This window comes from Talpa europaea (genome assembly GCF_964194135.1).
Source record: "Talpa europaea genome assembly, chromosome: 14".
NCBI lineage: Eukaryota > Metazoa > Chordata > Mammalia > Eulipotyphla > Talpidae > Talpa > Talpa europaea.
This window is the reverse complement of record NC_140082.1, coordinates 15,771,730-15,799,553: the sequence shown is the minus strand read 5'-3', so window position 1 is coordinate 15,799,553 and position 27,824 is coordinate 15,771,730. Positions and strand designations below refer to the sequence as shown.

Below are 27,824 nucleotides of genomic sequence, written 5' to 3'. Positions count from 1 at the left end.
ATGGCGTCCACGGGTGAGTGTGGTGGAACTGCGGTCGCGTCGGCGACGGCCGGGACACCCAAACCGGGGGTCGCTTGTCTCAGGGGGTGGTCGGGGCGACTGAGTGGAGTTGCTGAGAAGGGTGTGAGGTACCCGCTGCGGCCCGACGAGTTCGAGGGCCCGCGTTCCCCTCCCCTCCCCCCACCGGGCAGACCGGTTCTGGAACCTTCCGGCGCGCGGGGGGCTCGCGGCAGCGGGGGCGCGCGGGGCCGGCCGAGTCCTCCATTGTGTGGCGGCCGCCGGGTCCCGCGCTCCGGGCCGCCCGCCACGTGGGCGGGGCGTACGGCCTCCCGGGCCCCGCGTGAAGAGGGGGTTTTGTCAGGTCTCGAGTCCGACACCCAGAAACCGGAGGTGGGGGGGGGGGGATTAGAGCCGGCAGCGGCTGCTCGAGAGCGGCGGGCCCAGAGCCCCTGTGAATCTCCCCTCCCCCATTTCCAGGGAGGCGGTTCGCCCAAGGCGACGGCCTGACGGAGAAGCCCGAGGGGAAAAAAGCAAATAAAAGAGCCAGAATAGACATCGCAGATTTGCGAGCCGAGGGGCGCCGACCTATGAACGGGAGCCCCGTCATTCTTACGGCCTGTTAGGCCCGGGCGTCCGTGCCTCGGAGCTGCCCCCTCGGCGGGTTCCCGCCCAGAGCCGAACTTCTGCCCGAGTGGGCTTTGGACGGAATGTACGCGTCCCCTTTTGATTCCCAGTCGGCTGCTTCCTCTGGCTCTTTGGTTTTTACTATTATTAACCCCATCTCCATCCCTCCCTAAAAAGCAATTAGGCGGCTTCCCAGGGCCTTTTTTTCTTTTTTCAGCAAACGCCGAGGGAAAGCCGTTGTATAATAAGGCCAGCCTGGATCGCGAGGCCAGAAATCCCTACCGGAATAAATTTTCGGCCCCGTTGGCCTAAGAGAAACAAAAGGCCCGGGTGGGCATTTGAATTATATGCTTAAGCAATCGTCTCGCACGTTTCTTCTCCCTGGGTTAGGCCCACAGGCTTGTTTATTTCGTGAACTGATAGGAAAAGAAGGCGCGTGGTGGACTTTGAAAGAAAGCCCGCGGTGGGAACTTGAAAGAGATATTTAGGGTAGTCCTTGCTGCGGGTCCTGTGGCCGAGACTTCACCGCTGTGTGCGGCTAGTTCCGGCCCGAACCTGCGGTTATTGGTAGGGTGGGGCATTTTTTGCATTTCGGGGTATTCTTAGGCGGCCTAACTGAGGCTTTACGAACGGGGAGGCGCGGGTTGGGGGGGGGGACGGGACTCTGGGCCCTTCGGAGTTTTTAACTTGAAAAGGGTCCATAATCCAGTAATTTAAGGACAGATGAAGAACTCTCCACATCCGTGGTCAGTAACAGGCAGATAAACACTGGCTGTTTCTGATACAGAGTGCTCCTGGAAGAGAGGACTCTGAGCCCAAGATGTATCCTGATGGGAAATGGTTTCCTCAGAGTCCTCTCCACCTTCCTCTACCCTGCAGTGTTTGAATTTTGTAAGAGGGAGTTCTCCCTTCCTGCCTTCCTTGGGGAGTCAAAATGTGTAAGTTGAAAGTTTGGTGTGACTGGACATGCCAGTTTTTCGGTCTATTTTGCTTAAATTGTTTATACTGGTAACCATCGTGTACTGTATTAGAATTACAGTTACAGTTTATGTAGACACACAGAGGCAGACCTGGCTGGGGGACCTTGGGGAAGTCATGTAATTTATCTGGACTTTGGATTCCTTTCTTTCAGGATGGAGAGGTTAGGTTAGGTTATTAAGGTTTTTTTTAAGCCCATAACTTTCGGCCTTACAGCAATGCATTTTGGCTCCCACAAAGTTGCCCCATACCAACTACTTAAGTAGTCTAAAGCTCTAATCTTTTGAGTTTGGCTAGTCACTGTCCTAACGTTTCTAAAAACCACCATCTTGGGTAATGTTAGCAGGTTTTTCCTCATGTGTGTAATATACACGTGTATGTTATACATGTGTGTATCATGTTACGTATATGTCCAGTTTAACGAAGAATTACAGTGCAAATGCTCACAAAACCACCATTCAGCTTAAGAAATAGAACATTGCCAGCACTCTAAGGACTCCCTGGATCATAGTCCCTTCTCTCCTCAACCTGTTTTGTATCCCTTGTGAAGTTGGGTGTGCAATTTAAAAGTAATTGACCAGTGTATAACTAGCATTTTTTGAAGCCATAGAATAGCTTCAAATAATATAAGGTGTGCTTATAGATAAGTGAACATAAATTGTCATGAAGTAAACGACTTTCCTCAACCAAGCCAATGTGGGGCTAAATCCTCTGGTTTCTTAGATCAATGTTCCTTGTTCCATATCTGCTTTGCCAATTTTATGTTTTACATAACTGTTCTTTGTAAAAGTCTTATTGCAAACGCTGAACTTATATTCAGATATGTGGAATCATTTTTCTCACAAAGCCTCAACAAAATGTAGGTTATTTAGTTTCTGATGTCTCATTGATGTGTTTATTTTTTCAATACTACATTGAAGAAGTGATTTGCATGTACTTTTTATTTGCCACATAGATAGCATGATTTGTATTGCTAATTGAAAAATCCCTTTAAGGTTTAACCTTAAATGCCGTAAGATTGTCTTGAACAAATCGACTTGCTCATTATACATAACTTTGGGGCGGTTGGTTTGATATTTCGGGCTTCTGAGTTAAGAAAGGAAAGTAGTCAAGTGCAGTGTAGAAAGGTAGATAGACGAGCCACAGTACCAAAATGGATTTAGCAAAATAATCGCAAGCCTAACAAATAGTTGTGAGGTGGACTTTGAAGTGGGGGTGGAACCCCTCTGAGAAGAGTTAAGGTATCAGCCATTGCTTTCAGTGAGGGACTATCTAATTGGAAAAGAAAGGACCCTTTTGTTTGAACCTATTGGCGGTACTGTCTTATAACAGAATAAGATGTGTTTCTTGTGAGGAACAAAGAATTGGTCACAACTTTTTAAATTAATTTATATATGTTTAATTCAGCAGTGTTGTGAAAACTTCTTAACCTTTTTATTTTCTATTTTCAGTACTTGCAGGCACTACAGTCGACCAGTTTTTAGTTGTTGCTGGTGCATTTTCAAATGAGAAGGAAAATTATGAATTATGGAACGGTTTATTTAGAAAAGAGAAGAAAAATTGTGGCATCTCTTTTTTAAGTTGAAATCATGTTGAGTTTTAAAAAATAAAACGGTGTTGCCTAAAATCAAATTATTCCTCCAAATATGAAATGCCTCTCTCTGCCAATCAGGATTCTCCCTATGCTGTGCTTCAGTGGGATTTATAACAAAACTAATGTTTGAGTTAATTTACAGTTAGAGCCCTGCTACAGTCAGCTTACCCTTTAAAACACTAGATTGAGATGATGGTCCTCTTATTTTCTGTCATTCCATTTCACAGTCCTGCCAGGGGATTATTGTTAGTCTAACTTGTTAACTTGTGAGGGAGTGATAGAAAAACTAGTTTTTGAGGAGACGAAAATACTTAACAGTCTCATGTTAAACATTGTGATATTGTTGCATGCATTCTCTTTATATGAAGGTAAAATATTTGCTCTTATTCTTAGTTTTATGATGATGATTATGTATTTGAAAGACAGCCTGCTGTTAAGTGGAGTTTGTGGTCATGGGAACATTCAAAATATGCCACATCAGCTGATCTTGACCTCATTAGTATATTCATACTTTGAGTTTAAGTGACTGAATTATTTTTTTGTTTGGGTGTTGAGAGGTAAGAGGTACTCATTTGATCCTGTATTGTCCCCTATAGACAGATTAAAAAATTGGTCTTTCTACTGCCTGAACTCCTTTCCCCCTTTTCCTCTGCTGATGTCACACAATTTTCTCTCCTTGTTTCCTCTAGATTATAGTACCTACAGCCAAGCAGCAGCCCAGCAGGGGTAAGTCAGTCTTTGCAACAGAATTTAGTGTGTGAGGTTTTGTGTTTTTTTTTTTTTTTTTTTTGATAGTATGGAGCCCTTCCTATAGTTGTAGAGGATTTAATAATGGGATTTGAATGTTCTGTATTCAATCATTGCATTTAATTTCCTTTACAGCTATAGTGCTTATACCGCCCAGCCCACTCAAGGATATGCACAGACCACCCAGGTAATCTTTAAGAGAATTATATAACTGCATCTCCAAGTGAAATATTTCTAGCAGCCATTAAAATAATAGCTACCAGAGATCTGTTTTAAAAAAATTTAAGGAAAGTGGAAGTGACATGATAAATAAACCATCCCCAAACTGGGAATTGCTAGCTCTTACACCTAACGTGTGAAAAGATATTGGAAAAGTATGGCTAGTTAGCAATTCCTACTATCATTTCCTAGGTTAAGTGCCCTGCTGCATGCTTAGTCTTTGTATTTTATTATGAATGAACTTACTTAACTTAATTACATGAGAGTTGTGCAGAAGGTGTTACAACATTTCACAGAGGAAAAGATTGCAGTTTATAGACAATTTTTTAATTTGCAAGTGGTCACACAGTAAGAGGTGGGGGGAGGTCAGCTCCTTTGGCTTCTTAGCTAAGGAACACCTGAGCTTTTTTTCAGTACATGAGACTTTTAAAAACCTAGACAAACAAATGCTAGTAATTAACCTTCTGGTGTTCTCTTAGGCGTACCTCAAATTTTGAAATGATCCGTGGCATAAAATGGTTGTTGATAACGGCCATGGAGACATTTTAGAAGTACAGTATGGTGTTTGGCACATAACTGGTCAATTAGATGTAGAATATGATCATGCTAATATGGGGGGCGGGGGAGATCATTCCTTGCCAGATTTTAAGTATTGCTGTTAACCAAACTCAGGAGCTAGTGCTTTTACATTAACCTTGGGGCGAAATGCAGTGTTCAGGTCATTTTCTTGAAATGGTATTAATGATTCGTAAATCTTTGTGTTCTGTGGATATTTAGTATTCAAAATTATCTGACAGATTTTAGCCCAGTTTGGGTTCTCTTTGTTCAATATATTTTCCTAACATTTCTTTCAGCTGCTACACTAAGTGCTAGCAATTATATACTTATTCCCTTGAGAGTGTCTTGTTAACCTGTATAGTTTGAGTTGAGATTTTGCCTAATTATTTCAGGAACTTTTAAGTTCAGAAAAATATGGGTGGATTAGATAAGGGCAAAAAGCATTCATAATAACTGTGGTAACTTGCTGCCTTTTTTTTTTTTTTTAATCTTTTTAACTTTTGTTCTCCATTTTGGAGACTTAGAAGTCAGTCCATTTTATTGCTAAAATGAAAGCTCTCCCATCTATTTTTTTGGAGCAGGCATATGGGCAACAAAGTTACGGAACCTATGGACAGCCCACTGATGTCAGCTATACCCAGGCTCAGACCACTGCAACCTATGGGCAGACCGCCTATGCAACTTCTTACGGACAGCCTCCCACTGGTAAGGCCTGCCTTGGAGAAACTTGGGTCACATCAGGTTTCTTAAGGGTGTTTGCTTAAGATCCTTGTTACTTGTGTTGTCAAGTATATATTCTGATCCTTATTTCAGCTTTTGGGGACCTTTTATTAGGAGGCGCTTGCCCTCCTCCCCTGCCCCTTCTCCTTGAGGGATCTCGAATAGGATGTGGGTGGGATAGATTCCAAGGGAGATTTAAAAAAAAAATTTCCTCTTAACTATTTTATATAGTATATTGAATTGCCTCACCACAAAATGAAGAATTTATGAAAGGTTGTGCTAATGCTAAGAACTGGGTAAGAATGAGCCTTCTTAAACTGAACTGCTTAGAAATCAAACTGATTTTCACATCTGTTTGCTTCATCTGATAGTGTGCCCTCTACTTTTTGTTTTGTGCTTTCCACAGTAGAAGGGACCAGTACAGGTTTGACTATCCTGCTCACTCTTGCATGGGAAATGCTTTCCATCTTGTCTAACCTTGTAATGTTAACCCTTTAGGTGTTTTCATTTGTTTAACCCTCAAACTTTATAACATCACACAACAATGTGCTAATGGAAAACTGCTTTAGGTGCCATTCACAGATCCATGACCTTTTCTTTATGTGATTTTGGAAAGGTTTTGTTTTGTTTTACATTATTTTGTGTCAAGTCTTAGTAATTGTTCGTCCTCCCAAAGGTACTTCAGATGACTACTACCCAGCTGATTTCCCCCTACTCCCTGAAGGCTAGATTGCATGATTAGATTTATTTAGAGGAGCAGACTGCTACCCTGCATGTATTATGTTTGTCTGTTGGTTGGTTTCCAGTCCAGACACGTTTTATTTTTGTGTCAGTGTTAATGAATTAATTTTAATCTATATTATGCCTTGACTATATGTAACAGCCATTCCAGGGAGCTGAAATATAAACTGTTCTAATAATCAGAGTAAATTGTATCCTGATAACTAGAGTTGAAAGTGGAATAAGTGAAAATCTTAAAACTTTTTGCTCACTGCTATTAACTTTTCAGAATCTTTACCACGCCCTATCCATTCATGCCCATTTTTATTATTATAAAGGAATAGTTACTACAAAACCTTTAAAGTTTAATTCTTATCTACAAACTATTTTCATTTTTTCCAAGTTCATATGTAGTCTACCAGCTTTCAGTAGGGGAAAACCCATCTGTAAATTACCGTATTGGCTATCCTGGATTTGATGGGAAGTACTTTCTAGTCAATCTAAGTGGTACATATCTTTTTAGGGTGGGAAGTGTTTCAACTTCCTGTTGGTATTAGTTGAAACTATAGGAAAAGTTGAAACCTTTGAATCTATGGTTTGGGTTTTTAGCACAGAATTTTGGAATTGTGAGATAAACTTTATATTCACATTATTTTATTGATTTAAAGAAGTGCATTTGTAATTGACTTAAGTTTCACGTATATAAAATACTAATTCAATGTTTATATATGTTCAAAGTGGTTATAGTAAGTGTGGTTACCATCAGTCACCACATATAGTTGTTGTTTTTTTTTTTCCTGAAGAGAATTTTAAGCTTTCTCATATCAACTTTCAAATTTACACAACACAGTATTATTAACCATAGTTATCCTGCTGTGCATTACACGCTCATAACTTATAGCAGGAATTTATACCTTTTAACTACCTAAGCCCATTTTTAAAAAAATATATATTTTTTAAATATATATATATTAGGAGGGCAAGCGCCTCCTAATAAAAGGTCCCCAAATATATATATTTTTTAAAATTTATTTTTTATTTATACAATAGCTGGAGTACAGGCCAGAGGCGCAGGAGGATGAGCGGATTCACCAGAGACAGAGTAGGGAGCAGAACAGGCATATGGGCTGAAAGCACTGCTGAGGGGAGCAGCGAGCGCGACAGGAGAGGTTTACTGTGCCATGTGGAAATGTCCCTGGCTGGCTGGGAATCTAACTGGTGCTGCAGAGGCTGTGGACAGCTTCACGGCGCTGGGCTCAACCCTAATGGGGCTTCGATCTAGCCTTTGGAGTTCCTAGTTTCTGTTACAGGGACTTGTCATTTATGGGGGACGCAGTGGTCTTGCAAGCTTTTGAGAGTCATATATTCACATCGTCAAGATGTGGGCACAACAAGTGTGGGACATTCTAACACCAAAACCAGTAGCTTTGATGAGCAAGAGAGGGCATTTAATAAGAAGGATTGTGTAGACTGTCTTCCTTAATCCTCCCATCAACGTTTGGCATAAAGGAGCCAAAATTAAACTTGATGAGCAAACTGAGGCTGAAACAAAGTGGAGAACCTAACTGATACTAAGTAGATTTTGCTACTTTTTCATTACCTTATACTCAGAAACGTCATTGGATGATTACTATAAGGAATGTAAAAAAAAATAATTTAAACTTCATGAGAAAAGTAGCTATAGAAAGCTCAATTGGAATATAGTTCCTAAATTTAAGCTTTTGCTGTTCAGATTGAGGAAAACTTTGGCTTTCATTTTGTATAAAGCTTCTTACTGCCTTTTTCCTTTCAGGAAAATGGTGTCAGCACCTAGTAGTTATGTTGTCCTTGCTGTTGGTGTTTTTATTATCATTAAATCATTTTGCTCTTAATTTTTGCACATTTTGCTTCACTGCTTATGGAGATACTACAGATCAATTATAGATGGTCATATGAGGGGGTGTCTGTGTAGGAGTACTAAGGTAGGCGCGGTTAGATTCCAGTCACATTTAAACACTTGAGTGTTTTATATGGTTGACCTTAGGACTCCACAAAAAACTTTCAAATTAAGCAGTTAAGGTGAACAGCATGCCAACTGTAAAAACTTCCATTGTTTGGGGCTCCATGTTTTGTGAAATATGCTTTCGGATACATTTGAACCCCATACATTTGAGAAGGAAATTACTGGTTTTGGGTATAATTATTTTTAGAATTTCCCTGAAGTATTTGGAATGGCCAAAATTTAGGCATTATACTCTGCTATGAAAGGTGACATTTCCAGCTGTACAAAAGGAAGTTGATATTTCTTTTTGACTAATAAGTTGTGTGTATTGAGGATATGTTAGTCTAATTGAAATTGAAAGCCTCAGTCTTAAATGAGAGATTTGTTTTAAATACTGAAACTAAAAATTTTAATTTCAGTGCAGTTAGGATTTTTCTTTCATGGATATAAATTCTGACATTAGCCCCAGTTTTTTTATTATGTATACTCACTGACCATGAGTAGGAAGCAGTAGTGAGCCTATCAGGGGAGTTTATAAAACGTTTTATGGGCAAAGGACTCCAGTTAGGAGCTGCAGATTGGGACGTTTTTGTCATATTCCAAGCCCAAGTTCTGGCAGAACCAGAACTAGGAAGAGAACTTACCTTGTTCTACACACTTGAGAGTAGGTCTTTGTGACACTTAGTTAGGGAAATAGCAAAGGGACTCTAGGATATACCAGTATTGCTTAGCTACCCCAAAAAAGACCCTTTTGCTTGTGGGGGTAGTTTGATGATCAGCTTAGAATCTGTTTTATTATGTGAAAAACACTTGACTTTTAAAGGTTTTTCTTGGGAACATTAAGTTAACAGTAACTTGCCAAAAAAATTAAATAGGCTAACCTTTATTGGTTATACTTAAAATATAATTTGTAGTATAGTGTATATTATTTACATGGCATTTCAAATCTTAGATACTGGTAATAAGCCTTTTTTTTCAGTAGTAGTTGCCTTTGACAAAATTAACAGTGCTTAGAGTGCTCAAGGTTTTTTTAAGCTTTTTTTTTTTTTTAAGATTTATTTATTTATGCATACTAGAGCTGGGGTACAGGCCAGAGGTGTGGGGGTAGGGGTGAGAGGATTCACCAGAGGCGGAGTGGGGAACAGAACAGGCAGATTGACCGAAGTATACTGCTGAGGGGAGCAGCAGGAGAGTCAGGAGAGGTCTGCTGTGCCATGTGGGTCACTCCCTGGCTGGCTGGGGAATTGAACTCCTGCTGCAGAGGCTGCGGACAGCTTCATAGGCTGTGTCTTAACCCCTTGTGCCACCAGGGAGGCCCTTCATTCAAGTTTTAACCTCTTCCACCAAAAATTAAATACACATTCTCCAGGAATTCCAGTTTCCTTAATTAAGCATGAACTACCCATGGTTTGGTGTTTGGAGCAAAAAACAAACAATTACAAATTACAGATTTCAATGCTAAAACTAATTCCAGGATCATTATTTTGTAGCTGTTCTAGGTACTGTGTCATTTACCATTTACTTCCTTTTTGGGGAAATTCTATTCCAGCTTGAGAGGTTTTTGGTGGTTGGTTTTGTTTCTTTGTTTTAGTACTTATGTAAAGAAACTTGCTTAAAAGGCCTGCTAACAAAACTGGCATAGAATTGGCAAAAGCACACTTACCTACTATTAAAGTGGGTAGTAGGAATCCTGTTTTCTGTAGCATCCTTGGTCCCTTGTTTGTGTTTGGTTGTTTTAGATAAAAGAGACAGCGCTTTGCTGAAAACTGATACTTTCAGACAATTTAGGCTTTAAATATTGTTTGTTGCTACTCCTACTAAAGGGGAACTATTAACACTTAAAGGGGTAAAATACTATGGTGGTTAAAAGTAAGTAGTTTACAAATTGTTTTGTTAATGAGTTTGTGAATAGGGAAATCTCTGAGGAGCCAGAAATCTGATGTAGCTCTTCCTTGTTCTAGGTTATACTACTCCAACTGCCCCCCAGGCATACAGTCAGCCCGTCCAAGGGTACGGCACTGGTGCTTATGATACCACCACTGCTACGGTCACTACCACCCAGGCCTCCTATGCAGCTCAGTCTGCCTACCAGCCTGCTTACCCAACCTATGGGCAGCAACCAGCAGCCACTGCACCTGCAAGGTAAGGACACATTCATGTACTCTTAACTGGATTGTGCAGCAGGCCTCATACTTGCAGGAAAGAGAAAAGTTTTTCCTATTTAAGAGAACCCTCGACTTAATTCCTTTTTAATGATTACTCCCACATACTTAGTTTCAGGTATTTATTGTTATAGTAATATGCTAGAACATACCACAGGTATTCATCACTCAGAAATGGTACCATCCAGGGGCCACTGATTGTAGGTATAGTTTCAGAAAAGTGGTCTTTTGGGATAGGAAGAGGCTGTTTATTTACTTTGCTACATCCAGAAGAAAATTCAGTGTGTGTGGCTTCCCTCAGAACAGAACAGCTGATAGAATTGTACCTTTGATGCTTTTACCTTTGGTTTTATTGACCCTGTAAATGAGTAACATCTTTCTCTTGGGGAAAAAAAACATGTAGTTCACATCTATAGGTGGGGGGAGGGGGTTGTCATTAGCATGATGTGATTTAAAAATGGTCATGTGGTCCACTTGTCAGTAAAGTATGTATCCATTTTGTGAAGTTAGACATTGCTATTTAGATTTAAGGAATTAACATGTTTTTTTCTGTGTTACGTAGTGGTTTGGTAATGTAAATATCAAAGGCAAGTACATATTCTTAACTGGCTACCCCCACTAAGGGGTGAATATTCTGATAGATAAAGTTCATACTTTATGATTGATCAACTGGTGAATAAAGTATTACTACTTAACAGAAAATTTCAGGCTTTGCTTTAGGCAAATGCACATAAGTGGCTTCTGCATACAGTCTTGAAGGAACTTTGAATTCTGATTTGAAAGAAGACTTTTTAGGGAATAAGCGAAATCAACTTGTAACCTAGAGTTTTTGTCTGCTGTAGAGGTAAGAAATTAGCTCTGGCAAACACTCATGAAATTACTTCTAAAGTGCACAGTGAGTAATCAGAGCTAGTTGGTAGTTTACATCTACTAGACAGCCTATGCAGTATTTAGGTTTAAACTGATTCCTAGTCGGTCTCTTTCTAGTTGTAAGCTTTTCAGAGTTGTTACCAAAGGTTCCACATCCCACTAGAACTTCCATTGCAAAGATATACCCAAGCCATAGCAGGAAAGTTTTATATATTTATTGGTTTCATGAATCCTTTTTTATTTTTCTAATTTTTCCATCCTTGCCACTTGAAAACAGTTGTCAGTGATCAGTAATAGCTGCTCCTTTTCCGCTAAGAGTTACCCATTTGCACTCTTAGAGAAACCAGTACTTCCACATCCATTCTAGTCTGCCTGCCAATTCTTAGGACTTTGCTTAAAATAACACAAGCTCTGCTACAACCCTAGAGCAAAGTATTAGGCTAAGAGGTATTACAAACACCTGTATTTATTCCTTTTGGGCCCAGGAATGATTTTATCACTTAGCAAGAATATATCAGTTCTTCTGAGCATGATAGGAAAGAGTGGATGTGTGTGTATCTCTTCTCTAGTGTGCTGTTCCCATTATAAAGACTTTGAGGCAAGGTATATTAATTTATGGTTGTCCAGGTTAGGAAATGTTCAGGTCTGTTCTTAATAAATGAGAGACATAAATCCACAAATAGTCCAGATTTATAAATGCCAGTTGTGTAAATGTTACCTTAACATAAAACACTATTATTGTTGAAGTTCTTACTTTCTTCAGTAGTCCTCTTTAAGGGGAAAAAAAAGCAATTTCTTCCCTAACAAAGTACCTGCCCTCCCAGATGAGTTAAATTTTGCAACATAAAGCATGACCACCTCTTAATAGCTGTTACGGAATGAATGGAGCACATTGATGTCTTTCTATAGATATGATTCCCTTTCTTTATAAGAGTGTTTACTTCCAGCAAATACAATTGGGCTAACACTGGGTTTAATGCAGTTTACAATTGTATTTCTTCACAGGCCGGTCCTAAAGTTACATACTGCTCATAGATTGTAGATTATAGTGTTTTTACCCAGGAATTTTCTGATGAGAAACAGAGTCTCACTTTTTCATTTCTCCTTTTAGACCACAAGATGGTAACAAACCTGCTGAGACTAGTCAACCTCAATCTAGCACAGGGGGTTACAACCAGCCCAGCCTAGGATATGGACAGAGTAACTACAGTTATCCCCAGGTACCTGGGAGCTATCCCATGCAGCCAGTCACGGCACCACCTTCTTATCCTCCTACCAGGTGAGTATCTTTGTTCTTGTAGCCAATAGAATAACGGCAGGGTTTTTTTGTTTTTGTTTTTGTTTTTTGCCTGTTTTTTTTTCCCCCCCAAAACTGTTTACATGCTTGATTAGACTTCCTCACATGAACACTGTTAGATATCCAGTGATTAGCTTGACTATATATATTGTTACATTAAAACCTCAGTCCTGGATTCACCATAGGCAGTACCTGGCAACAAATAATTCTGCAAACAGGAAAAAAAACAACCATGTTGTTTTATATTTAACATAAAGACCATTCATTCATGTACCAGGCTTTTAGCATTTAGGTCAGGGTCTTTCCTTTTACCTACAGATTTGTTCTGCAACTAGTGTCTAGTTTTGATTTCTTTAAAATAGAGGAAGAACTGAAAATTTTCTCATTTAATTTAAAGCAGATTTTCAAATGAATTGTCTTAGTTTTGCTAGAAATAAAAGTTCCCTCTTTTACACTCATTTCTTATACATTGTACAGTAGATGTGAACAGGTTTAGAAACATACAGCTGACTGGGTAAGTGTCTCCTGTATAGGTTGGAGTAGCAGTGGACAGGCTTATAGTTCTTCCATAGAACCAACCTATAAGACTGAGAACAGTTAATCTGACAGGTTGAATTAGGTGTTAGTGAAGAAACTGTGTAGAATTCATACAGTTGTGGTAAGAATGTGCTGATGGGGTTAGTTTAATTGCACTTTAAAACTTGTTATTTTTTGTTTCTGTTATTGTAGCTCATTAAGAGTTTAATAAGCAGTTCTTTCATGTTTTATTTCTACATAAGGCTGTATCTGGTTAGTTTTGCTGTTTTGTATTGACATATCAAAAGATGAATATGGATCTGATCTTTCATACAGTGCTTTGAATCTTTGTCTATCTGTAATGCCCAGATTTCATAGACTTCAGGAACATGTGAAAGTTGGAAATGATGTATATATACACACATACATAGCAAAGCAATCTGAAACTGGAGACAAGAAAATTGTTATGTTTGTGTAAACACATACACTAACATTGTAGCCTTGTATAGTGTGTCATCACTCAAGGGATTTATTGGAGGCAGTTTTAGAACTGAGCACTGCACTTAACTGCTTCCTTTTCTCAATTCCTTTTTTGCTGAATCAGTTTTCTCCATGTACATGTGTACATAGTTTCCTTCATACAGGAAGTACCTAATCCCCCAAATTTGCCTTGAAATAGTTGAAAATAACTTTTAATTGGGAGTGGGTAATATAAGGGGAGTCTGGGTTGTATGGGTCTGTCATTGTAATACTTACCTCCTTCCTCCCATTTAGAGGTTTATTTGTAGTACAAAAATATTTGCATTTTTTCCAAAGATTTATTTATGCATATAAGAACTGAGGTACAGGCCAGAGGTGCAGGGGGTGAGAGGATTCACCAGGGACAGAGTGGGAAACAGAACAGGCAGATCTGCTGAAATACACTGCTGAGGGGAGCAGTGGGTGAGTCAGGAGAGGTCTGGGCCATGTGGGCCACCTCCCTGGCCAGTGATGGACCAACCGAGTTCTGCAGTGGCTGCCGATTGCTTCATAGTGTTGGGACTTAACCCCTTGTGCCACCAGGGGGTGCACATTTTAAATTCCAATTGTTGATACATAAAAGCCAACTGGTATTAAGCGTTTGTTACATGCTGTGAATGTCTAGTAGCAAGCCTCTCCTTCTAAAAAACTGTTTCGTTTTGTTTTTTCTTTCAGCTATTCCTCTTCACAGCCGACTAGTTATGATCAGAGCAGTTACTCTCAGCAGAACACCTATGGGCAGCCGAGCAGCTATGGACAACAGAGTAGCTATGGTCAACAAAGCAGCTATGGGCAGCAGCCGCCCACTAGTTACCCCCCCCAAACTGGATCCTACAGCCAGGCTCCAAGTCAATATAGCCAACAGAGCAGCAGCTACGGGCAGCAGAGTGAGTTACTAAGAGAGAAAACCAATATAAGAATAATTGGAGTTTCTGAACATGGGGAAATGTTTACCAAATGTTGACCTTTATTTACTTTTGGACTCCAGGATGCAGCTTTAGGGTATAACATCCTGTCTAACAACTTGGATGTCCCAATAAAATGGTGCTTTTTTGCTCACCTTAAGTTTTGTTAGTGCGCCTTGCAGAAAAAGAAATGTAACTCACCAGAAAAAAATGTTTTAGACTGCCAGCCCTGCTCTCTGGGGGAGTTACATACAGCATCGTATATAATGAAGTCAGTATTCCTTATGGCTTACCCACTCTAGCTCATTGAGCATGAGCAAGTAGCTATTGAAGATTACTGCAAATTTATAATAGTTAAATAAATTCTGATTTTGGTTTACATCGTTAGAGTAAAAAAAAAAAGTTCAGAATACTTAGCTTTATTTGTATGGCGTAATCAAAAACTATCATCACAATTTCTTTTTGGGTTTTCTTTTAATTGACTTTCATCTGTGATTATATAATGAGCAATGCTACTTGGTAGAGCCCAACTCTTAACAATATGCTAAAGCCCTAAAAAAATTCTGATTTATTTCTTGAGTGTAGTTTGATTCAGCAACTTTGGGGGACATCTTAGGTTATAAAAACCCTGCCAGCTGTTAGCCAGGGGGGCTTGGGTTTTTTTTGTTTGTTTGTTTGTTTGTTTGGGAGTAGCTTGTTCTGGGTTAATGATGTAAGGTTAGTTCAATCTTGATGAATAGAAGTTTTTGTTGAACTTAAAAGAGCCTATTAATTAGGGTACCTTATCAGGTGTAAAGAAGATGGTACCTTGGTTAGTGCCTTGGCAATTGAGAAATATGTTATTCAAGGAGAAAATACTGCAGGCAGTGGTATAAATGCTGGTCCATGGCTTACAAATGTGACTCTTTCCTCAGGTTCATTCCGACAGGACCACCCCAGTAGCATGGGTGTTTATGGGCAGGAGTCTGGAGGATTTTCCGGACCAGGAGAGAACCGGAGCATGAGTGGCCCTGATAACCGGGGCAGGGGAAGAGGGGGATTTGATCGTGGAGGCATGAGCAGAGGTGGGCGGGGAGGAGGACGCGGTGGAATGGGGTAAGAGCAAACCTTTTCTCCTTTTACCTAATTTTGTTTCATCCATAGGATTTTCAATGGAAAGAAGGGACTGAAAGACATTAAGAAATTTATTTCTACATTTCCATGGACAATCTGTTGAGCCCAAGCCATCTTTTAAAACATGGAAATGTCATCTTTGTGGCATATATTAAGTGGCAGTTTGCTTTTTTTCCTGCCAGCCGTCTTGTTGGGTTGGGGAGAACAAAGAATGACTTTGAAACTAGAGCTTTCAGTTCCCTTCATGGTTTCCAGAGGTCAAAGGCCTCTGTGGGTTTTAGTCTTGGGATGGAACACACACAACCCTTCTAACAACCCTTGGTTTTAACTAATTGCTTCTGAATGGTTGTCTTGAAATACCTGGTGTATATACTGAAGAAAATACGACTGTTTTCCACAATGTTTGTCCACAACTTGTGTTTGTTCCAATTTCTTGGAACTGTTGACCGTAATGATGAAGATCTTGGTATTATAATCCTTGAACCTCTGACCTGAGGTGCACCTGCTACACAGAACAATCCAATAGTTTTTGCAGAGTAATATGTATATAATTACAGGATCGCTTCCCCTTGGAGATATTGTGAAGCCTAAATCGGTTTGACCATTTTGGTTGATGGCACAATCTGGTTTAGAAAATTCTGTTGAGATCAATAGCATAACCTCACTACCTGTGCCTGTGCCTGCCCTTTCCCTCCCTTCTCCCACCCCCTTTCCCTTCCTGGTGTTTGTACTTTGACGAAGGTGAGGTATAATGTTGATGGTTAACATAATCCAGAAGGCTTAGTTCTGTGTGTGTTCTGTCCCTATATGAATTAGTAAAAAAGTTATGCAGAATGATACTAAGTATAAATTGGATTTGGTACCACTGTGGGTTCAAGGAAAAATTAAATGGTTTTTTTTTTTAATGGAAATAGACTTAATTAAACAGATGAAAAGTTTTAACTTTTGTATTAGCATATCCAGTAGCTATTGAAAATACTCTTGCATATTCTGCATAACTTAAAGTCTTCAGTGAAATCTTTATTGGAAGAAAGTCATTGTACAACATGCAAAAATTTATGAATGATTTGGCATAAAGTAAATTCAGTCTTATGATTCAGAGAATATCATTCCATTATAAAGGTTTCACTTCTTTATGGGTGTTTTAAAATAGACGTAGACACTTGAAATTACTATCATCACGTCTCCAATCACCTAGAATTTTTAGTATTTTTCATTTGCAAAACCAATTTCAAGTTTAATCGTTTTAATATTTCAGAAGTAATAATTTTACTAATTATGCTAGACTTTGTTAGTAGAGGGGTCCCTTCTTCCTGGATGAGAACTCTCTCCTGGAGCCATAGAAAAAGATCATGGCTTTTTCTCCATAGGATTTTCAGCAGACTGTGCAGCAGTCTGTTGGATCCTTTGGGGGCAGGGCAGGGGCATTCTCCCTCCGCTCTTTTTTATTATGGTGTGGTGATGGTTTTCAGTGTCTTCTGCAGGTAAGGCACTCAATGTTGTTAACATGCCCTTTTTCATTGCCTCAGTATTTTGATATTTTCATTGGCTGTTAAACGTGGAAACTTTTTAACATGCTTTGTCGCATTTATATGCTACAGGTTACAAAGTGAGAGCCTTGTATACACTTCAATACTTAAAAAGTACCCGTACTCAGTACTCAGCCGGCAGCATAATGAAAAGTGGGACTAGACACGGTGTCCATATGGAGAGGAAAAATATACATAGAATATTTTTAACAAAATGTTTTCATTGTATAAATGGAATCCTTCTGTAACTTTGGTAACTGCATACTTGTTGTTTGGTAATGAACCAGAGGAGGTATAATAATCTAGAATTGTATAACATTAAAGTGTAAACTTCTGTGTTTAAAGAGAGAGAACATTTTATGGTGTGTACTTTTAAAAAGGAAAAAAAGCTGCATGCAACAGCTTGAAATTGTATATTCAGGTATTAAAGGTGCAATACTGGTTAGCAAAAGCTCAGGGCCTCCCACTGAGGAGCTACCTGTACTTAATTTAAAAAAAAAAAATGCCTGATTTATATTCCCTTCCCCTTTAAAATCTGTAAGGCAGTGATACTGTACTGCCACCGTCATCATTCTCAACCGATATGTCTATAAAGTTGCACCCCCAGTCTGTCGAGCCTTGGTATTTGTTGTAAATTCTCTTTTCACAGCGATTGTTAAATCCACTAGTGCCCTGAAATATGTATGGCTTTATGCTGAAGATTGGCTGGATGCGTCCTCTGATGTGTGTTGTAGGCATTTCATGTGGTTGTCTCCTGCTTTATTATACTGTGACTTGTTAGGAAGCCCAGGTCCTCACTTGGCTCTCCCCTGGGAGAGGTTGAGGGTGCACCTTTATGAACATGGAAAGGTTCATCAGCAGCAATTATCCTGAAACTCCTCTGTACACCAAGGTCTCCCTGTTTTTCCCCTGATGGGGTGGGTGTTTGGGATCTATTATTCCCCTCTCACTTGCCAAGTATTGCACTATTAATACCAGCCCCCGAAATGAAAGAAATCAACCACACTGGTGTGTACAATCAGACAAGCAAGGTTGTATATAAAGGAAATTTGAGCAAGCTGCCCTGAAGAAAGGCATAGTGACAAGATGAGAGAGATGCATTGTTTGGAGATGTGTTTAGCCAGTGCCCTTCTTCCCCACGAGCCCCCCCAAGGCTCAGAGCGGTACTGGCTTTTAAAGGGAAAGGCCTTCATTTCTTCGTTTATCCCCCCAGCAGCGCTGGAGAGCGAGGTGGCTTCAATAAGCCTGGTGGTAAGTTTTTGAGTATTACCATGGATAGTGTTTAAAAAAATACAGTCAGTTTTTAGAAAACTATAATTTTTTAATAGTTTTCATAAATGGTTTAAAAATGATCTATACAAAAGAGACTAATGGGTACTGCCGGCATTGTCTTAGGGGTAATAAGGTTAACCTATGGTTACAAAACAAAGGGTAACTTGAAGTATTGAGCAACTGCTTCTGTAATAATGGGGGAGAATACATTTTTTTAATTTGGTTTATTTGGAGGAAAAATTTTGACTTAAATTAACACTAATTTGGCACATAAGAATTGAGAGTGTATTTGGTTAATGGTTTAAAAGAAAACCAGCAAAGAAAAAGCAAACCCTAGCAAACCTTTCACAAATGTTAAAAGGAGCACTGCTCCATTTTAGCAGTGCGGGTCATTTTGAATTTAATGAAGCCCCATCAAATGGTGGTGTAGTAGATAGCTATGTGTGTTTGTAAGGTTTGTAGCTTGCTAGACGTGCACTAATAATATCTCATATGATCTTTCCTGGTTGGCAGGACCCATGGACGAAGGACCAGATCTTGATCTAGGTAATTCTGAATTATTGAATTTTATGAATTTTACGTTGTGCTTTATATAAACAGTGCAGAAGTGAGTGCATGCCAGAGTTCAGTACCCTAATAAATGAATGCAGTATTTTTATTGTTTAGGACAATAAAAGTCTGGGGCAGTTTGGGCTTTTTTTTTTTTTTACCGCACTGTCTACTCATGATAGCCTTTAACAAAAGTAGACCAAAAGTCCCATGATATTCTTGTCAGCATGGTTGGTAGTTCTTGTTTCTTTTGTGATGGGTACCAATGAGCAAGTGACCAGTGGGTTATTATTTTTTAAAGATTTATTTATTTATACATAACAAGAGCTGGGGTACAGGTCATAGTTGCCGGGGGAGGTGTTCAGAGGATTCACCAGAGACAGAGTGGGGAGCAGAACAGGCAGATCTACTGAAATAAACTGCTGAGGGGGAGCAGCGGGCAAGACAGAAGAGGTCTGCTGCACCATGTGGATTACCTCCCTGGCTGAGAATTGAACTCATGCTGCGGTGGCTGCACAGTGCTGCGTCTTACGCCCTTGCACCACCAGGGAGGCCCCCCCAGTGGGTTATTAATCCCTTATAGATACGTGGCAGTAATTCCCTGTCTTATTTTCTCTGGAAGGCCCACCTTTAGATCCAGATGAAGACTCTGACAACAGTGCGATTTATGTGCAAGGATTAAATGACAATGTAACTCTAGATGATCTGGCAGACTTTTTTAAGCAGTGTGGCGTTGTTAAGGTAAGTTAAAGCATAACCATATGATCTAACAGAACTTCTAACCACAGAGCATTGTAAAGATTTTGAATTGACGTTCAGAGTTCTGAAAATACCTCTGATTTCTGGACATTTTGTGGTATTAGCACCTTAAAGCCCTTTCTCCTCCATCCTACCCCGCCCCCCCAGGCTTTACTTTTTTTTTTTTTTAAAGACTTTAATTTTATTTATTTATACAAGCACTGGGTACAGTCAGAAGCACGGGAGGGTGAGAGAATTCACCAGAGCCAGAGTGGGGAGCAGAGCAGACAGGGGGACCGAAGTACACTGCTGAGGGGAGCAGCGAGCGGCAGGAGAAGTCTACGCGCCATGTGGGACCCTCCTCCGGTGGCCCAGGAGCAGCTGGGGATCGAACCAGCACTGCAGAAGCTGCGGGCAGCTTCACAACCCAGCGCTCAACCACTGTGCCACCAGGGAGGCCCCCACAAGGCTTTACTTTTTAATGAAATGCTAACTATAGTCTGAACATACGTGATATCAGCCCTTTTTTCATAATTATGCATTGTTAGTTCAGTATTTTCTGTGAAATATAGTGAGCATTTATATATATATTTATGTCCCACCATAAAAAGTAGAGCTTTATGGATACCTTTGAAGTAAATTTACCTGGCATACTTTTTTTTTTTTTTTAAACCTACAGCCAATATCATTCTTTTTTTTTTTTAAAGATTTATTTATTTATACAAGCACTGGGTACAGTCAGAAGCGCGGGAGGGTGAGAGAATTCACCAGAGCCTACCTGGCATACTTCTTCCCAGTTTTATTCCTTCTCCCCACTCCTATACTGAATTTCATCTTTCCCTTTCTTCACTGTGTGGATGTATCCACAAAAATAATACTTTGTTTCATGTAATTTTGAAGAGCGATTATTTTGGCACTATTCTGGGAATAAACCAGGAACAAACAGATAAGAACCTTTAGCGCATATGTAAGTGGGAAACGTAATAAAAATGAATGAGGTGCTAAGTCCTCTGGAGGAAAGCAAGAAAGGCAGGAATATCATGAGAAATGGAGGGAGCACAACTGGTATTTTACAATAGCGGAGATAACAGCAAGGCGCAGGGTCCTGGGGTAGGAGCTTGCCTAGCAAGTTCAAGGTAGGTGGTATGACTAGAATGTTTTGGCTAAGCTACTGGAATGGTGGTGGGCCTGTTAATAAGATGGGGAAAACAGACGACAGAGATGGGGGCGGTAAGGAGTTTAGATCAGAAGCTCAAAAGTTTGGGGAGTCCTGAACAGACCATTAAGTTGTTTCTAGGTTGTTACTATTTAAGCCATACTGAGTGCATGTTCTTACATTTATCTTTTGGTACATGTTTGCACTAGTTCCTCTAGAATATGTACGGTTGATTTTTGTTATTCACAGTATATGGTTGCTGGAGACACTGAACATTGGACCATTGCTGCCTTACAGATAATAACCTTAAGTTCCAAAAACAACTCACCCTGGTAGATTGTTTTTTTTTTTTTTTTTTTTACAAGAGAAAAGGAGGTTCAAATCTGTTATGTGATTTGTCTAAGTTGGTAGTCAGCTTGATCAGCTGACCCCAGGGCCATAAGTACTTGCCTTATATTCCTGTTCCCTACAATCTCCATCTTCTAGTCATCTCTGGAGAGGCTTGAACAAAAGGGTCGAGTGTTGTCTTGCTCAGTCTCAGCTGGGAACACATTTATCAGGCAACTTAAAATGTTTACACTCTGCATGTCTGTAAAATAACCACAAAAGTGCCACAAGTGGTTTTGGAGTTACAAAAAAAATTTAACAAGTAGGAAAATACTGAACTCACAAATGGTGGGGGTTGACTGTATCCTGGAGAATTGCTGGTTCTAGGGTATGTGCATATTTAACTTAACAAGATAATAGTAGGACTGGAGCTTAGACTCCAGCCAGCATTCCTGTGATACCACATTCATCACATCCCTACTGCTTCTGAGAATCAACTGACTTTTTAACTTCTGATACCCTGGTGGAAGAAAATGGAAATGGAGTTTTCATTTGCTTGTCTTTGTTAGCAGTGCAGTTTCTGTGAAATCCCTGCCTTGTGTTTTGTGCTCATTTTTCATTGGTTTACCATTTATTGATTTACATGTTGGAACTGTCGTCTCCCACTCTGTGGTTTGCTTTTTTGTTCATTTTGGTAAAGACATTCTTTTAGTGTAATTAATCTTTTCTCTCTTTTCCTTGCTGGCATTTGTTGTTGTTTTTTTCCTCTTTGCAAGACATTTTGTTCCAGCAACATTTATTGGAAGATCCACCCTTTCTCCAATGGTATATAATGTTCGGCACATAAAAAATTTCACCTCTACCTGGAGCTGTTATCTCCACTTATTTAAGACTATATCTCCTTAAAGATCCTACAAATCTTTCCTTTGTGCTTTTTCTCCTATTTGCAAATCTTTTTTTAGTTTAACTTTTTATTCTTATTTTTTGGTCGCTGTTGTTGTTTGTTTTAAATGACATTTCCTGATTGGTGCAATTACATAGAGTTGATTTGGGTAGATCTTAAATTATGACATCTTTTTTTACTTGTGATGTATATATGATGTTTTAATATTTATTTATGCATACAAGAGCTGGGGTACAGGCAGAGGTGCGGTGTGGGGGGCTGTGTATGAGAGAGGATTCACCAGAGACGGAGTGGGGAACAGAACAGGCAGGCTGACTAAAAATACACTGCTTGAGGGGAGTAGCGGACAAGATGTGGGTTGTTCCCTGGCTGCCAGGGATTGAACTCATACTTCAAAGGCTGTAGGTAGCTTCACAATGCTGTGTTTAACCATTGTGCCACCAGGGAGGCCCTACGTATGTTATCAAAGTTTTTTCCTAGTTAAGTGTTTACCCTCAAATTTTTGTCAAAGGCTATTTTTAAAAATGTGTATCCCATCACTTATACCATTATTTTGCTTATTACTTTTCCATCTTTTTTATATGTCTTTTTTAAAAGCCCTGTTATAAGTAGACTGTCACTAATTAGATAAACATATAAACTTGGAACATTTGCACATTTATTACCAAAGAAAACACTTGAGTCTCTGGTGGTGTAGAGGTTAAGTCTTAGCAATATCACCACTGTGGCCTGAGTTCAATTCCCAGGCAGGGAGCTAACCCACATAGGGCTCAACAGATGTCACCTGCCTCGACTACTGCTCCCCTCAGCATTATTTTTTTTTAGATTTTTTTTTGTTAATTTATACATGCAAGAACTGGAGTATAGTCTGGAGGTGCGGGGAGTGAGGGGGATGTGAGAGGGTTCACCAGAGACAGAGTTGGGAGCAGAGCAGGCAGAAGTACTGAAATGCACTGCTTAGGGGGCCAGCAGGCGAGACAGGAGATGTCTGCTGCGCCATGTGGGTCACCTCCCTGGCCAGGGATCAAACTCAGCTGCAGTGGCTGCCAATAGCTTCATGGTCCTAAGACTAAAACCCCTGTGTCACCAGGGAGGCCCCTCAGCAGTATAGTTCAGTAGATCTGCATGTTCTGCTCCCCACGCTCTCTGGTGAATCTTCTCTCCCCCCGTACCTCTGGACTACACCTCAGTTCCTGTAGGCATAAGTAAATATTTAAAAACAGAAATCACATGATGCTATATTCCAGTGTGTCTTCTCAATCCAAGCTAGCAGCATCTGGTATTCATATGAAAAACTACTGATCTGTTCTAGCTCTGGAGGAGAAACTGCATGTGTTGTACTTAATCAGAAATCCTTTAACACATAAACTCTGTGAGCTGTACTTAATAATTCAAGGGTAATTTTTACTTAAGTCTCACATTACAGCATCAAAGCCTGACTGCCTCCTAAGATGTGTGGCTGCTCCCACTGCATACCTATTAATCTTGGCTTTGAAAATATTGGGGCAAGGATACCGGGAGAAGATGGCTAGGGAAGAGGTAGAGCCCATGCTTTTTTATTTTGGATAAAACCTTTTTCCCCTTTATTAAATGGGAAATACAGCAAAGTGTGTTTTTGTTGTAGACATTTAGGAAATAAATCACCCATAATTCCATAACCCAGAGGTGAACTAATACCCTACTGAATGTGTGTGGAAAACTACACTGCTTTCTACAATTTGAGGGACAGCTTTGAATTTCATAGGGGCTTATTTAAAAAAAAAACCTCGTATGTTTTAGTCGCAGCCTAATTTTACTATCTTGTATCTAGATGAACAAGAGAACCGGACAACCCATGATCCATATCTACCTGGACAAAGAAACAGGAAAACCCAAAGGCGATGCCACAGTGTCCTATGAAGACCCACCAACTGCCAAGGCTGCCGTGGAATGGTTTGATGGTAGGAGTGATAGGCTAATGAGGATGTGCTCGCCACATCACTAATGCTGCTTGTTCAGGGGCACACAAAGGGGCTTGTCACGAGTATTGTATGTGTAAACCGGCAAGTTGATAATTTTTTGACTGTTAAAAACATCCCACTCTGAAGTCAGTCTCCAGGGACAAGGCACAGGTGTATTCTACCTGTGTGTGGCTGTTGGACATGGCAGGAAAGAACAACTTGAGTGTCATACAAGTGAGAAGACCATGCGCTGCGCTAAAGGAGCACTAACTAGGTGGCTGTTGGGAAGCCGGTCTCTGTCTTCCCTTGGTCATGTGAGGGTCTGGTTGCTCACCCTGTATTAGGGGAGCTCTCTTAGCCATTACTACAAACCTACCGTGCCTAAAGCTGTAGTTATTTCTCTAAGCACAGACATTAGAAGGTTCAGAAAACCTTAGTCAATATACAGTTGAGTTTAAATACCCATAAACGACACTGACGTTATGAATTTTGCTTCACAAAAAAAATATCTTGAAAATGAAATGGGGCCTCCCTGGTGGCCTACAGGTTTAGTCTCAGTGCTGCTACCAGAGGCCCACTGCAATGGCCTGAGTTCTTTACCCAGCCAGGGAGCTAACCCATGTGTCGCAGAAGACCGCTCTTGTCTCTCCCGCTGCTCCCTTTGGCAATGTATTTCAGTAGATCTGCCTGTTCTGCCCCCCATGCTTTAAAAAGAAAGTTAGTTCTGGTTCTGTCTCAAGTCATTGCCTGCTCCTTTTTTTTTTTTTTTAAGATTGATTGATTTATTTATTTATTTATTTATTTATTTATACAAGAACTGGGGTACAGACCAGATGCGTGGGAGGGTGAGAGGATTCGCCAGAGACAGAGAGGGAAACAGGCAGACAGACAAAATACACTGCTGAGGGAATAGCGGGTGAGACCGGAGAGGTCAACTCGCCATGTGGGACCCTCGCTGGCCGGCCAGGATCAAACCAGCGCTGCAGAGGCTGTGGACAGCTTCACAGAGCAGCGCTCAACCACCTGCGCCATTGGGGAGGCCCTGCCTGTTTTTTTTGTTTTTGTTTTGTTTTTTTAAAAAATTTTATTTATACAAGTACTGGGTATAGTCAGAAGGGCGGGAGGGTGAGAGAATTCACCAGAGCCAGGAACAGAACAGGCAGACTGACAAAATACACTGCTGAAGGGAGCAGCGAGTGCTGCAGGAGAGGTCTGCGCGCCATCCCTCACCGGCAGCCAGGGATCGAACAGGCTCTGCAGAGGAAGCTGCCCAGCGCTCAACCCCTGCACCACGGGCGGGGTGGGGGGGTGGGGTGTGCTGGGCAAGGGTATCAGTGCAGAGAGTTTACTTTCCTCTTTAGGGTAAAGAGGAAGGTTTTTCAATATCTTGTAGGACATTTTTCTCACCTTGCCAATGAAGATCTTGGAAGATTCTGGGAGGAACACATTTGTTGCTGTGGGGATAATTGAGTTTGATAGCATGGTGGCGTTGGTAATAATGGAGTAGTCTGACCTTGTCTAATACTTTTTGGAGTTGGAGTAATTAATGTTCTGTTAACTTGTTCCAGGGAAAGATTTTCAAGGGAGCAAACTTAAAGTTTCTCTTGCTCGGAAGAAGCCTCCAATGAATAGCATGCGTGGTGGTATGCCACCCCGTGAGGGCAGAGGGATGCCACCGCCTCTCCGTGGAGGTATTTACTGGACACTTTCTCTGAGTTACTTGTTACCTTGAAAGTTGTTTTGTTTTTTGTTTTTTGTTTACACTTATCTTTGAGAAGTTTGATTTCTAGAGTGAAGCAACCTTGTTAAAAATTTCTAAAGGGTATGTAGCATCAGTAGTGCTTACTGAGTGCTAACAATAATTGTGGGAGTAAAAGTGGAGAACGTCATCAGTTTGATTGGTCAGAGACTGGAATCCCCATGAAGCTGCTGTGCCTGGGTTGCCATTTATTCTGCTATGGTCTCTTCACCACCTGCAGTTGTGGGGACTGAGATAAAGTACTTGGAAAGCAGAGCTAGGCCTTTGATTCTTTGGTATCAAGAACCTCTGAGAATGTTGCTGAGACCATCTCTGTGAATGCTGTTAGTGATTTTTTTCCTTATTTCAGGTCCAGGAGGCCCAGGAGGTCCTGGGGGACCCATGGGTCGCATGGGAGGCCGAGGAGGAGACAGAGGAGGCTTCCCCCCGAGAGGACCCCGGGGTTCGCGAGGGAACCCGTCTGGGGGAGGAAATGTACAACACCGAGCTGGAGACTGGCAGTGCCCCAATCCGTATGTACTTCTTGTCAGATTTATACCCTACATCCCACTCTACCCTCTTTCTGGAGAGGGCTGTGATAAAGACTTTCATGGCTCTTTGGTGGGGTGTATGGTCTGGACTTCTGAAGGTTTACAGACACTTTGCCTTATCAAATTCTGGTCCTGCAGATGCATTGCTGCCTGAAGCTGTGGCTTTAAAGCCATTTTCTGTGGACCATACCTTCATTGTATTTTACTGGAACCTAACGTGGTGCTAGAGTATAGCTTAAGTGTCACCTTTTTTGTTTAATTTCTTTCGTTCACTTGGCGGTTTAATTTTATGCAGGGGGTGTGGAAACCAGAACTTTGCATGGAGAACAGAATGCAACCAGTGTAAGGCCCCAAAGCCTGAAGGCTTTCTCCCACCACCCTTTCCACCCCCAGGTAGGTACAGTTCTTCTGAGGCTCCCTCAGCTTCATGATACTAAGCTGCTTAACTTGGTGGGCTTCGTAAGCTGCAGCGGCTCTCTGCTGAGAACCAGATGAGTGGTTTCATTCAGTGCATCCCTGGCACTGGACATTCGTAAGGTTATGATTGTGTCCCCACATGTAAATTATGGCCCATATGTTCGGGTGAAGTAAAGTGTGTGTTTCTACGCTGAGAAAAGCAAGAGATCATTGAGCCTCCTGAACGCCCTTTGAGGCATGTCCACAGAGCCTGTGCATCTGCCCCGTTGTCTTGTCAATCACCTATCTTCTCCTGTCCTGTCCCTTACCTCAGGTGGTGACCGTGGCAGAGGTGGCCCTGGCGGCATGCGAGGAGGAAGAGGTGGCCTCATGGACCGTGGTGGTCCTGGTGGAATGTTCAGAGGTGGTCGTGGGGGAGACAGAGGTGGCTTCCGTGGCGGCCGGGGCATGGACCGAGGTGGCTTTGGTGGAGGAAGACGAGGTGGCCCTGGGGGGCCCCCTGGACCGTTGATGGAACAGATGGGAGGAAGAAGAGGCGGGCGTGGAGGACCTGGAAAAATGGATAAGTATGTGATGGTGAAAAGCAGGATGGGCTACTGTCCAGCTCTTGCTAGGAGAAAGCAGGAAGCTCAGCCCAGGGTTCGGGATTAGTCAGGAAGGGGGTGGGGGGGGCTCTGTGGAGGGGCTGCCTTTCTCCATTTTAACCCAGTGGCTCCCTTTCTCATTTGCCCTGCAGAGGGGAACACCGTCAGGAACGCAGAGACCGGCCCTACTAGACGCAGAGCCCCCCGCAGAGCTGCATTGACTACCAGATTTATTTTTTAAACCAGAAAATGTTTTAAATTTATAATTCCATATTTATAATGTTGGCCACAACATTATGATTATTCCTTGTCTGTACTTTAGTATTTTTCACCATTTGTGAAGAAACATTAAAACAAGTTAAAAGGTAGTGTGCCGAGTTCTTTTCTTTCCTTTTAAAGATGGCTGTTTAACTAAGACTAAACAATGGGAACCCCTTGTGAGCATGCTCAGTATCATTGTGGAGAACCAAGAGGGCCTCTAACTGTAACAATGTTCATGGTTGTGATGTTTTTTTTTTTTAAATAAAATTCCAAATGTTTATAAACAGTCATCCTTCTCGGCCTCTGTTCCACAGTCACTGCTTGTCTGCTTGGGG

General features: G+C 41.0%; 1 protein-coding gene across 1 annotated transcript; it reads left to right on the top strand.

The window, feature by feature from the left end:
• Nucleotides 1-27,420, top strand: EWSR1 (EWS RNA binding protein 1; the record flags this gene model as incomplete). Its single annotated transcript, XM_084253216.1, has 19 exons — nt 1-13; nt 478-618; nt 3,793-3,922; nt 4,079-4,130; nt 5,302-5,425; nt 5,847-5,864; nt 10,103-10,283; nt 12,285-12,452; nt 14,181-14,392; nt 15,325-15,505; nt 18,266-18,303; nt 18,838-18,870; nt 19,496-19,614; nt 23,809-23,938; nt 25,507-25,629; nt 26,047-26,209; nt 26,523-26,620; nt 26,958-27,210; nt 27,381-27,420. 19 exons carry the CDS (start codon nt 1-3, stop codon nt 27,418-27,420), a joined length of 2,217 nt encoding a protein of 738 aa, XP_084109342.1.
• Nucleotides 27,421-27,824: the final 404 nt, after the last annotated feature.